At 35.6% G+C, this 13,501-nt stretch overlaps 2 protein-coding genes across 23 annotated transcripts in view; one reads left to right on the top strand and one right to left on the bottom strand.

The window, feature by feature from the left end:
- On the top strand, window positions 1–7,545 carry ccdc83 (coiled-coil domain containing 83). Of its 8 annotated transcripts, none has more exons than XM_055208351.2 (11): window positions 16–126; window positions 1,757–1,823; window positions 1,902–1,986; window positions 2,110–2,278; window positions 2,455–2,622; window positions 3,399–3,490; window positions 3,567–3,635; window positions 3,721–3,839; window positions 3,914–4,014; window positions 6,465–6,598; window positions 7,292–7,545. In XM_055208351.2, exons 2-11 carry the CDS (start codon window positions 1,786–1,788, stop codon window positions 7,478–7,480), a joined length of 1,164 nt encoding a protein of 387 aa, XP_055064326.2. In that variant the 5' UTR covers window positions 16–126; window positions 1,757–1,785; the 3' UTR covers window positions 7,481–7,545. The 8 variants fall into 8 exon arrangements, with proteins under 8 accessions (XP_055064331.2, XP_055064330.2, XP_055064326.2 ...); XM_055208350.2 differs by having other exon boundaries at window positions 19–148; XM_055208352.2 differs by lacking the exon at window positions 16–126 and adding an exon at window positions 1,484–1,669.
- Window positions 7,546–9,690: 2,145 nt separating this feature from the next.
- Window positions 9,691–13,501, bottom strand: part of picalma (phosphatidylinositol binding clathrin assembly protein a) — a 55,140-nt gene continuing 51,329 nt past the window's right edge. For 14 of the 15 annotated variants that reach the window (XM_055208360.2, XM_055208362.2, XM_055208364.2 and 11 more), the window contains 2 exons: window positions 12,985–13,088; window positions 9,691–11,059 (listed from right to left, as the gene is read on the bottom strand). In XM_055208360.2, coding sequence (XP_055064335.2) covers window positions 12,996–13,088 — 93 coding nt within the window. In that variant the 3' untranslated portion in view covers window positions 9,691–11,059; window positions 12,985–12,995. The remainder of the gene's footprint in view (window positions 11,060–12,984; window positions 13,089–13,501) is intronic. The other variant, XM_055208366.2, reaches the window with a different exon arrangement.

The following is a 13,501-nucleotide window of genomic DNA, read 5'->3' as shown; positions in this document are numbered from 1 at the left end:
CTTCACTCCACAGAGACACGTGCCCCGTTAGCACTATAGGTTGTGTCTCGGCAAGCAGACAGTGAGGGAAAAAACAACTGACGAGATTCTGGTGAATCATGAACTATGAGAAACGATGCTGTGGAGGTAGGACTACGAGATTGACTAGGTATTTACACACAGCCCCTGTGGGCGTAGTCACGCCGTTTAAATCCATTAAACTGCATCATACATGATTACAAAATTACATTACATACCGTGCAATTATTTAATAAGACACGTATGAGTCGTGACATAAATTAAATATCACTTATAAAGTCACCGTCTACAAACTTTCTTTGTAACGTTAATGTGTTAATTGTTTTCGTCTGATTGCCCTTAAGTTCAGGTAGTACGCCGTAAATTTGTGACGTGTGATGTTACGCCGAACGTGTAATTATGTGGTTTTGTGTTTTTCGGATTGGCTGTATTACAGTAATATTTAACAATATATTTGCATAATGTTCCGTGATTGGTCATTTCTTTGTTATGGCGATTTGAATATTGATTAGTCTCTCTTTTATTAGAACACTGCTCTCTGTGAAATTGGCACCCATTTATGGGCGCTTTTTTTCCCTCATATCTTTATCTGGATTTTTTATTTCACTGGTATTTTCCTAAAACAGTTCAAGCACTGGCATTTCCTTCAGGAAAAGCCCATTAAGATTGTCATTTTAAATACCCACCGAAGTACTTAAAAATGCAGTTCAATGCGTTGACGTGATTTCCACTGAAAGGGAAGCCGTGACAGGACATGCGTAGTTGGGTATACACGCGCGAACCCGATCCGCATCTCAAGGCTTCAGATCATGCCAGTCCAAAAGCCAACTGAGTTTATGTTTTCTTTCACTTGAGTGGATATTTTAACACAATAGCTTATCTCAAAATGTGATTATAGTAGTACACAGTCTTTTTACACATCTAATGAATATAAGCAGTTAAGAAATGCGTGTGCAACAATTGGATACTTAAAGTGACAGTACACTTTACCATAACCCATCATCATTTTGATTTTTGACTTTATAAACCTGATGCGGTTTTTAATGTTAATCAAACCACAGACAAAGAAAATCATAATTTTCTTGAATTGATTGAATAACTTTTGTAACATTAATAAGTATTATCTGATTACATTATTCAGTTTTTGTAATGAATGAAAACCAACTTGAAAACATGAACAGTTCATTTAATTCGTATGGTTTATAATTTTATACTTTTTTATTACTGACGATTTACTTTTCTTTAACAATATTTGAAATTTATACAAGTTAGGCTATTAGTTATTTATATAGGTTATGAGTTAAAAGCAATAACCAGGCATAGTTAATTTACATCATCGTCTACCATGCTTAAACCAAAGAAATATGGCGATCGAGTAGTCGGGAGATTAGTGATGATGGCAGTCTGTGCTACTTGGGAGTACCAAGCAACATCCAGGTGCTCCTTTGAAAACCAGGCCCGAAGTTTTATCTGCACCCCTGTTTATAGATATTACACTAAGCCAGAAGAAATTTTGATTTCATGGGGACGCGCTTAGGTGTTGTCAGTGTAATATCGGGATCAATATCGCCCCCTGGTGACCGAGTTTAAAGCTAGTTTCCATAACAGCGTATAAACAAGGATTATTATAAGAAAGGCTCGCAGTGATCAGGTGAGTCTGTTTGACTGCTTTCATACGTACTAAACAGTCCGCTGGATAACTTAAAAATATAGTTGTTTTGTTTGTTTCCATCTTAAGGATTATATGAGGTCATAACTTCGTGACCAATGAAAATGGGCGAAAGATCGTCTATCTTACAATTCCAGTAAGCGCGTGGCATAAGTATCCATCACTTTGTATTATTTAGTTTATATCATGATATGTCATATTTTATGTCCAATAGAATACAGATATTAAGGAAAGAGATGGAAGATTATAAACAAGAAATATGTCAGCAAGAAGACAAGAAGAAAAACCTGATAAAGCGGGTATAACTGAGCACTTGTTCATCTAATATAGTTAACTTAATCAGCCAAACTTTATTTATTATGCTTTATTTGAACTCGTCATGATAAACTCCCTATCATAAAATCAAATGCATTCATTTACAGCTGGAGCAGCTAAAAGAGGAGCAGTCTGGTCACATGTGTGAATTACGTAAACAGATAAGGGAGAAGGAGAAAATCCTGGATCAAAAGGAGCAGTGGAGTAAGGAGCAGGTGGAGCACACTGTCAAGGAAAACATTATGCTCAAACACAACCACGAAGAGGAACTGGAAGGTACTAAACTTGATAGTAGTATTCATTAGGGTTCAATTGTGACAACTCGCCCCTATAGCATCTCTCATAATCATCCATAAACACAGTACTGTATGTAAACTTTTATTGTTCCTTTTTTTTGTGAGTATTTTAAGCATTGTGTGACAGGGATGTGTTCATATTTTTGTGTGGTCAAGAACTGCATTGTAAGCTTGCAAGGCTGCAGGTGCAGGAGGAGGTGCTGCAGGCAGAGAAGGAGCCATGGCTACTGTATAAGAGTGAAGGCATGTTGGAAAACCAACAAAAGATTGAAAAACTGGAAAAGGATATTGCTGATTCACAAAGGATATTCCAGGAAATGTCAGGTGTGTGTCTGAATTATCATAAAATGTATTTTTAGGTAAAATCACAGTTTTAATTAGCATAAAATCAGCTGACCACATCAATAACTTATTATTCAGTAAATACCATATAAGCATTTAAAGGTGCAGTGTGTACATTTTAGCGGCATCTAGTGGTGAGGTTGTGAATTGCAACCAACGGCTCAGTCCACTGCTCACCTCTTGCTTTTGAAACACATAGAGAAGCTACGGCAGCTGCCACCGGACAAACTTGTCATCGTTGGAGACAACTTAGTAAAAAAGTTTGTCTGTTAAGGGTCTCTGTAGAAACATGGCTGCACAAAATGGCGGCTTCCATGTAAGGGGACCCTCTGTGTATGTAGATAAAACGTCTCATTCTAAGGCAATAAATACATAATGGTTCATTATGAAAGCTCTTTATACACCCCTGATAATTTTATGATAATAGTTTTGTATATTATTTTGCATTTCTGTCAAGAGATCCTTCTAAAAATTACATACTGCACCTTTAAAAAGAAGTGCTTAAAATAAATATTTCAGTTCACTTTATTTACAAAGCATAAAGTTCTGTACAATCAAAGAATAACTTTAGCTTATTATATTATACTTGACTTGAATTATTCATTAAGGAGACACCTTTATCCTAAGCAACTTAAAAGAAACCATTTTACATTATAGGATATATTATTATTACAAGTAACACTTGTATTTTATTATGTGTATATTTATAACTGTGTACACACATTATGCACACAAGTGAATAATGGTGTCTATTTCAGAATATTATCAGAGATCTCACGCCTTGGCTATTGAAGATATTGACAGAAAGACAGCACAGCAGTCTGAAGAGATAAAACAGCAGTCTTTGAAGGTATGTATGGCTTGGATTGAAGACCTACATATCACATGCTGTTTGTTATGATGATACATTTGTCATTATGTTTCAGAAAGTAAAAGAAAACGTCGGCAGACGCAATGAAATGGAGCTCAAAGAAAATGACAGGTTAAAGCAAGAGGTGCTGCCAATGATGAGGACACAATCCTTTACACATGTTTGATTTGGGTGTTTGAGAGATAATATAATGTCATTTATTGTGCTAGGTTGATGTGTATTTTAAGAAGATTTCGGAGTTGGAATCCAATGTCTGGAAATTAGAAATGGAAAACTTAGAACATGTAGATAAGCTTTTAAGCGCCACTCCAGGTGATCCCCAAAACAGGTAAGAGTTTGAAACTGAAGCGTTGATCTCTATTTCAGGCCCAAAGCTTTTAAGTCGTCTGTTGTTTTTGTCAGCCTCATGAAAGCATTTCATGCACCAACTGCTTCGATTGGATCCCCTGATATACCCAGTGTGAGCGAGAGCATAATGCAGATAATTGGGGAGACATCACCAGGTACTGCCAACATTTACTGGTCACTTATTCAATACATATAATAATAATAATAATAATCATGATTTAGTTCAAGAATGTGTCATTTTGTATTTCTATTGATCACATGGTGTTTATTATTGTGCTTTTATAATTTCTTATTTTTAAACATTGACTTTTTTTAATCAATAGATGGCGCCCTTACAGTAGACATACTGAAACAGCACAGACACTGTTTGCAAACAATAAGAGCAAATTAATAAGCTTTAGTTATGATCTTAATACAAGGTTTTATAGCTGTTTATATGCCAAATCAAAATGCTAAATATTATATTATTAAATATTAAAATAATAAATAAATATAAATATATATATATATATATATATATATATATATATATATATATATATATATATATATATATATATATATATATATATATATATACATATATATATTTATTTATTTATTTATATAATGCCATTGGTTAAAGGGTTCACCCAAAAATATTTCCTCACCCTCAAGTTGTTTCAAACCTGTATAAATAAAGGAAGATGTTTTGAGAAATGTTTGTAACTAGGGATGCATAACAATTAATCGCGATTAATCTATAGCAAAATAAAAGTTTTTGTTTACATCATATATGTGTCTGAACTGTATGTAACAATTCATATATATATATATATATATATATATATATATATATATATATATATATATATATATATATATATATATATATATATATATATATATATATATATATATATATATATATATATATATGTATATATATATGTATATATATATGTATATATATATGTATATATATATATATATATATATATATATATATATGTATATATATGTATGTATATATAAATATATATATATATATATATGTATATATATATGTATGTATATATATATATGTATATATATATATGTATATATATGTATGTATGTATATATATGTATGTATGTATATATATGTATGTATGTATATATATATGCACACATCCATGTATAATTTTAAGAAAAAATATTTATATAAGTATTTTTATTTATATATAATAAAGGGCTGGGTATCGATTCAGATTTTCCAGATCGCTTCGATTTCGATTCACAAGGTATTAAAACGATTCTCCTTTCGATTCCGATTCTCGGATCGATTTTTTTGCTCGATTCTCGATTCAACTCAATGAATATAGATTTAATACAAATACTATATTTATAAAAAACAGTGAACATAAGTTTACATGTGGGTAATTAATAAAAATAAATTAAGCCACAAACCTGTATATTAAACTCTTTTATTTTAGGTACACTTGGGTACATTAAAACAGAACCCATCTCTAATTTTCAAATGCATACAATTATGTTAAATACAATACAAAATGTATGCTGAAAAAAGTCAGAATGGTCGCATTCTGAGATCAAACAGGATCAGGTTATTTTATTAAAAAAAGAAAATCGATTCGTGGCCTTTTGAGAATCGATTTTGAATCGACCACGTTTGAAAAAACGATTAATCACAAAATAGATTTTTTTGCCCAGCCCTAATATAATATAAATTAAACATAAATGTATATACACATATAAACATTTCTTAAATATATACATGAATGTGTATGCATTTATCTATACAAAGTTATTATACACACACAGTTATGATATATCATGTAAACAAAAACTTTTATTCTGTTATAGATTAATCGCGATTAAACGTTATGCATCCCTGACTTCTACTATAAAAGTCAATGTTGCTCCTGCTTTTGCTTTATTACAAATATCTTCTTTTGTGTTCAGAAAAACAATACATTTATACAGGTTTAAAACAGCATAAGGGTAAATTATGAATTTTTATTTTTGGGTGTAGTATCCCTTTAAATGTTTTTTTTTACAAGTAGCTACATTGATATGAATTTAAGTGCTTGACAAATCTGAGTGTCGTCCACATGTAGCAATATAAGCCTGATGTAATGGTCTTAATTCTCACAGCCTGGTGTTTTCTTGTGTCAGCCTAGCATATTTTCTCACCGGCTGGTTTTTATAGCTTTGTGAATGCTGCTATTGGCACTGTTCAGTCCCACCTAATGCCTCCCAGAGTAGAGGAAATCTTGTCATTATAGCCACAGCGCATTACTGATCACTGTTTTCATTTCCTCTCAAGACTTCACTTTAAACTAAATGGCCTTTGAGTCTACCTGGATACATTTCTTATATCCACCTTGCATTGTTATTAATAATGAATAGTTTGCCAACAAATAAAAAGTTTGTCATTGTTTACTCACTCTCTATCAACAGCAGTAGTTTAAAGAAAAACTGTGACTTCTAGCACTGATTCATGTACACTTTTATTGAATTAAAGTGAGCAGCTCGGATATTGTGCTATAAACAACAATTTTGGGTGAACTGTCTCTAATTTTGGCCATCTGCTACCTCATTAGTCACACATAACTCCTGTGCTTAGAGTCGGCTGACAGACCTCCGTGTTCTATTCGGCCCTTAAAGGAGTCTGAAGGGGCTCAAGAGGAACGAGATGAGACCCCTGACACCTCACAAGACCACAGTGAAATACTCAGCAGTAGTGAATATGATTTTATGGTAAGCAGTCAAGGCCCCAAATACAGGACTATACAATATTTAAATTACAATGAATGGTGTTTAATGTAAAGGTTTGTATGCCTTTCATCTTTGTACCCTTGAGCAAAGCAATTAAACTGGATGTTTCTTGCAAGTACCTGTAGATGAGCTAAAGGCAAGCAATTACAGCTCATTTACCGTGTATAAATGGCAAGCAATGGCTAAGCTACTTTATATCTAAAAAAACTGTGAGCGTGCCATAGTACATTTGTTTACATAATATAATCGCCTCCAGTGGAACACGGCAACAGATGTTATTATTCTTTAGAAATAAACAATACTAGCAGTGTATTAGCTGTGTGACCCACCTATTCACCCACCTCCAGTCAAAGTTGGCATCATTCATTTTTGATTAACAATAAATATATGACCTAATAACATCTCAGAAGTGTTTATATAATAGATATTATCAGGCAAAATTCCCTAGAAACGCCTCCGAGGCCGGACTGAATCTTAAAGCAGCCCTTGTGGTGGCACATTAGCGAGATAAGACCCGTGGAAACACTGCGTATGTGATTTTCCCATTGCGAGTTCCAGCCGTCATGGGCATGAATATAGATGACACGAGCATGGATGGGGAACAGTCACTACCCTTGTTAAGCCAAACAGGAACCTACTTTGAGTAACTCTGCATGTGTGTGTGTTTGTGTGAAGGGAGGGATACACGTGTTGCCATTGAAGCAGAAGCTGTGCGTGATAGGTACGGCTGCTCCCCTGCACCACCAGCCGCCACTCACGGATGCAAGCCTTGGCCCGTCGACGGTCACCACGCAAGCCATCCAGAGCAAGGTTCAGCAGTCACACACATCAACACTGCAGTCTGGAAGATCTGATGAGTCTTAAATTATTAATAATTTTTTTTTACATTGATGTTTAAAAAAACCTTAAAGTGAATCTGCCATATTATAATAAAAATATCTTCTCTCATAGGATCAATTAAAGTAGCCAGTGGTTCTCAGATGGTGCCAGGGGCACCCAGTTTTATGACATTTTATAAAATACATACATTTTTCATATTTTTAGGTTTAATTAGAATTAAAATGGGAAAAACGTCTTTTTAAGACATCAAATATACCTTTGTTGTCTCCAGAGTACGTATGTGAAGTTCTAGCTCAAAAGTCTACATGGATTATTTATTATAGCATGTTAAAATTGTCACTTTGTCGATGTGGGCAAAAGTGTGGCATTGTTGGGTGTCCTTTTAAATGCAAATGAGCTGATCTGTGAACTAAATGGCAGTGTTGTGGTTGGATAGTTCAGATTAAAAGACAGTATTATCCCCTTCTGAAATCACAAGGGGAGCCACATTTCAATTACCTATTTTTTTACATGCTTGCAGAGAATGGTTTACCAAAACTAAGTTACTGGTTTGTTCTTTTTCAAATTTTCTAGGTTAATAGAAGCATGGGGACCCAGTTATAGCACTTAAACATGGCACTTAAAAAGTCTGTTTTTATGATATGTTCTCTTTAAGGTGCGTTTTGTTTAAATCAGGTTTTAAATTTTAGAAACCCATACATTTAAAGTTTTTAAGAACTAAGAAGGGATGCACCGCACACAAGAGGTCCACATGCCGAAAAAGTTTGGGAACCACTGATTTAAGCAATGGTTGTACAAAATAATTTTCAGAGGGTGTTTTTGCAACACTGTTTTTAACAAAAAAAAAGCTTCCTATGCATTTTTTGCGGTTTGTTGGCAAGTTTTAGCGGGCTGGTAGTTTTAAAAGCAGTTTTGAAGTCCAATTTTTATTTTTCTGCCTCAGTTATGTGGAAATAAATCTGATACATGCATTCTAGGGTGGTAACTTTTAAAAGTTCATGCTCTCACCCCACTAATATGTTTGAATAAATAAATAAAAAAATGGGCAATTTTTTTCAATATTAATTAATATTTAAAGGTTGCTAAAGACCTTTGAAGTTTAACATATTTGCGTATTATGTGATACTTTGTGCTAGCATGTATAGTTATTTAATAATATATTCTTATGGCAGCAATGGACTTCTTTGCATGCTCCATGCAATAAAAACACCTGTTTTAGTTGTGATATGTCTTTCAAAGCAAGAAACAGCACAGTACAGTTTTTGCAAAAAATATGTGATTTCGGAAATATTCAAAGGCTTTGAGCAACCTCTAGATATTGTAGAAACAATTCAAAATTTTGCAGTGTGTTTTTATTGATAGCCTAACACATTTAGTGGGTGAGAGTTGAACATTTAAAAAAGCAATGACCCATCAATAAGGACCACCCTAATGCATTCGGACTTGGAAGGTGTCTAGCATCATTTTTTTAAAGCCATTGAAGCCAACTTTTTTGCACATAGATTAAGGTCTGAACTTACTATAATCATTATTTTTAGAGGATTTAAAAAATATTTCATATAGAATTTTTTTTAGATTATCATCATCAAAAATTATCATTACCGCAACATGACAATAATGTAAGTAAGTAATGAGAACTAAAAAGTTCACTGTATAATCATTTTCCCTGTCATTTGCATATCGTGATGTTTTACTTCCTCTGCGATTTAAGCCATTTCGGGTCAAAATGTCTACCTTGAATTGTTTTGCCAAGTGTTTATTGTAAATGTTGATATCGGATACAAGAAGCTTTAAAAAGATGATACAAGTAGGTCGTCAAAAAAATCTTTGCAGTGTAAATCCAGCCTGTCACATTTGGACATTTGTATGCAAAACTAAAAACAGGGTTCCCACACCTTAGTTAACTTCAAATTCAAGGACCTTTCAAGGACTTCCAGGTCCAACCAGAGATTTTTTATCTAAAAAGGCTAGAAATTGTATGATATTATCCTACACTACACCAGGAATATGGATTTTTTTTCCAGAAAACTTCTTGCATAAAATAGATTCAATCACTTTCATTGACCTGTATCCATGTATGTATATTTTTTAAAACTTCCCAGGGCCTTGAATTATTTCCCCCACATTCACAAACTTTCAAGGACCCGTGGGGTTTTATACATTGGTGCGTTGACGTTATTACCCAATAGAAAACACCACCACCACCACCAACAAAATAAGCGTGCAAACACTGCTCAGTGGAAGCTGTACTTTATTTGAAAATCACCCAAATTCTGCTTTATTTTTTGTCGTATAAACAAAAATAGAATCTGCTGGGATGATGCAGTACATATGCTAAATCAGTGAATAGAATCGCCCTCACATTCAGACCATCCTTCATGCTTCCCTATTGGACAGTTTTATGTACACAGGGTGCTGATCAACAGCACCCCCTCTCTCACGCTACCTCACCTACGGCTAATTTTAAAGTGACTGACCCATCCCGATGACATCAACATGCAGCCCTCCCTTACATTCTTTCTCACACACACACACACACAACACACACATAATTGTTCACCCTTGCCTTAGAAGGATGGCTTGAAAATGAAGGCGACTCTGCACATTCATGTTGAAAAGGCAGCCATGTAACTTTTCATGTAAAATAATGACATGCCAAGCAAGAAGCAATACAGATCTTCCCCAAATGCAATGACGCAGAATCACGAATGTAGTGCTTTGCTAATCCGATAAATGCTCCCCTTGCGAGACCCGAAATCCCCCCTCCCATCCCCGGGCACTGACTATGTGGCATAATGAGGTGTGTATTTTATTGTATATCCATTACAAATGAAGGGCGGTGAGTTTTGAGCTACAAAGAAATGGCACTAGATATACACCTGTTTTTTTTTTGTCTAGTGCTGTATCGGTCAGTTTATCGGTGTCCCCCACATTTATATTATATCTTTTTATAATTCAGTCACTCTCGAAATCCGAATTATACAACCAATCATACCCATATCATCAGCGCGATGCTCCTAAACACCTTCCGTGAGGAAGAGCTTAAAAGTAAAAAGAAATCATCGATTTCTTCTTCCATGTCCTCAGTGGGTAAATCATAAATAAATACAGACAATACACAAGGAATGTCTACTGCAGACAGCTTAACATAGAAAAATAAAAATAATAATCATAATAGAAACAGATGTTAGAATTTCTAATCGGTGATGGTTAAATTAGGTAATGCTTGATTGATGATCAGATAAAGAACCCCCCCATTTCCCACCCCTCGATAACCCACCACATACTCGCGCTCGCAACTCTCGACATTGTGCGTTTCTTTAAATTCTGATCGGTACAATAACAGCACAATGTAACCACGTTGTACAAATTACAAAATGAGCGCCATGTATTCCATCTGACTTCGGTAGGCAACAGAGTCCCCAAAACCCCTCCCATCATATACCATAATGCCCCACCCGCCCTTCCCCTCTGATCCCGTACTGGGGCACAACTCTCTGCGAGGAGCCCGATGGCCGACTAGAGAGAGATTAAAGGTTTGAGATTTGCTGTGTAATTCATCCTTGGGAGGCGTCGACCCTTCTTCACCTACATGAACTGCATCTGAAAGCAAAAAAATGCACATTACTGATTGTGTCAGCGGTTACTTCAGGATGTTGCTGGATTACTGCATTAACTCGTGTGTTGTGTTTGAGTCTTTACAATTCGTGGCAATATGAAGAATGGACCCAACATTTTTTGTTTGATGTTGCGCTGGATGTGGATGGAAAGCATCCAGCAAAGCAGCCAATGGCAGATGAGATGAGCGTTCATGAAGCTGCAACTTATAAGGCGTACACACCAAACGTGAAGCAGTGTGTTCTTCGATCTAGATTACTTTCGGGATTTAACTTTGTGTCACGAGAATTTTTTCACTTCAGTTGAATAGAATAGTTTTCGGGCATCGCCCCATGCAAGTTTGCGTCTATTTTTGTCTTTGCATTGACTTTGTATGTAATCAACTCATGCTTTGAGTAGATTACATTTAGGGCTGTCACGATTATGAAATTTGAAATTATGAAACGGTTAATTGTCTAGTAAACTGTGACGGTTATGACGATTAATTGGCTGTTTAGGGCTTTGACGACTATGACTATACATTTTCTGTTTTTTTTTCTCTTTTCTTGTTCATGAAATAATTTTCACACATTATTGTGATTATTTAAATTTAAGTCTTCTGGCAGTAAATATTAATACACATAACACACATTTAAAAGTAATTATTTAATGAATATATCTGTCAGTTAAGGAGCGCCATCTGATACGGTCTCATTTATACACGTGCTGCAGCTCCCCCTTGTGTTTTTTAAAGAGATGTGCAATCATTGCGGTGATCTGAAACAATGGCGATGAGACGATCATTTAATCATTGTGACAGCCCTAATTACATTGAATTTATCTACTTTGACTTCATGTTTGGTGTGTACGCCCCATTAGCGACTATGAAAATGATTCAGTCCTAAAGGGGCAGGTCATAAATTTATATATATAAAAAAAGAGATTCATGCAAGCAAAGTGCTACACATAACAATATAAACAGCTTAGCTTTAAAGGTCCACTGTGTAGATTTTTTGCGGCATCTAGTGGCGAGAGCACCACTCCCTTTCAAAATGCATAGTGAAGCTACGGTAGCCACCACAGGACAAAAACGCCATAGTCTGAGACAACGTAGTAACAGGTGCAATGATATCACGCAGCTCTCGAAAATAGTCCCCCCTAGTTTCAATAGCATGGGACTATTTTTGTGCACTGCGTAATATCACTGCGCCTCCTGCAACCATGTTACGGCAGCAAAGTCCTTGATTATTATGCCAGAATGAGAGTATAGTTCCTAGCCATATCGGCCTTAAAATTTTGCAACTTTTCAGTTTCCGTTGCTCTTAGTACACGATGTAACGACAGAAGAGTAAAGTTTTAAATAGGAAAAAATATCGAAACACTTTTTGGTTATTTTTGAGCGTGATGCTAATGGTCTAATCAGATTCAATGGATTATGCTAAGCTATGCTAAAAGTGCTACTGCCAGACACAGAGTTCGGATAAATGGATTCCAAAAATGGTAAAAATCAAATGTTTCACTCTAGGGGAGCTGGAAAATTAGCAAATTTTGTGTCCATTTAACATTAGGATGGGCTCCAGCGCTTTACATCCTGCTTTCTTTAAAACAAATTGCATCCTAATGACGAAATCACGCCTGAGCTCGGATCGATAAAAGTACAGTGCAAGCTTGTGCTTCTGGGGGAGTAGGGAGGGAGGACAATTGCGCTGGGGCACAGTTTGGTTTGAATAGTGCGAGTGCGCCTTAGATCCTTCTAAGTTACACAATGCACCTTCAAGAAATAAATAATATAATTGCACCATAAAGAGGTTTATAGAATAGATCAGCAATACCATACGTAACAGAACCGGGGAAAGAGCTTCACCAACTCAAACACTTAAGCAAGCAGCACCTCTCCATCACAAACAACCACATACACAGCAGACTTGTACCTAAAGTCGCTCTAAAGGAAATCCTTCAGAGAGAGCTGTGCAAAAGGATCCTGTCCTGGAGCTCTGTGAGGACTTGAACTGGAAGGACTAGAGGCAGTTGAAAGCTATTTCAGAGAGAACGAGAGAGATTGAAAGAGTCCAGGGACAGCCAGAAAACACTCTACATACACAAGAGGAACAAAATCAGAGCCGGACAGGATGAAGAAAGGAAAAGAGGTACAGAAATAGTCGGATCTGGTCTTGTGATTCAAGCTCTTGCAGGGCTATGGGATGGTACCGATCTCAAATAAGAGAGAGGTTTGGGTACAATATGTATTTCCAGGTAAGGATTTGGTGCATGTGTGGAATACATATTCTCCCCCAGAGATGTGAATGCCACCGTGCTTGCTTTAATATTCAGATGGGCACAGCAATGGCACGTGATGGTGAACCATTGTGCATTCTGAATAGTCGTACATGGAGCTCTTAGAATAAAAATTAGTCTGGTTTTATTCCAAGACGAATCATGGCCAGTGAA

Source organism: Misgurnus anguillicaudatus, chromosome 12 (genome assembly GCF_027580225.2).
Source record: "Misgurnus anguillicaudatus chromosome 12, ASM2758022v2, whole genome shotgun sequence".
In the NCBI taxonomy this organism is placed as follows: domain Eukaryota; kingdom Metazoa; phylum Chordata; class Actinopteri; order Cypriniformes; family Cobitidae; genus Misgurnus; species Misgurnus anguillicaudatus.
This window is presented reverse-complemented; position numbering and strand designations above follow the sequence as displayed.

Excerpts from the sequence above, each read along its gene's own strand:
- ccdc83 (XM_055208351.2), top strand. The coding sequence starts at position 1,786 with ATGAAAATGGGCGAAAGATCGTCTATCTTACAATTCCA. Across the intron at positions 2,279-2,454 it reads CCACGAAGAGGAACTGGAAG|AACTGCATTGTAAGCTTGCA; the intron begins GTACTAAACTTG and ends TGTGTGGTCAAG. Across the intron at positions 3,636-3,720 it reads ATGACAGGTTAAAGCAAGAG|GTTGATGTGTATTTTAAGAA; the intron begins GTGCTGCCAATG and ends TTATTGTGCTAG.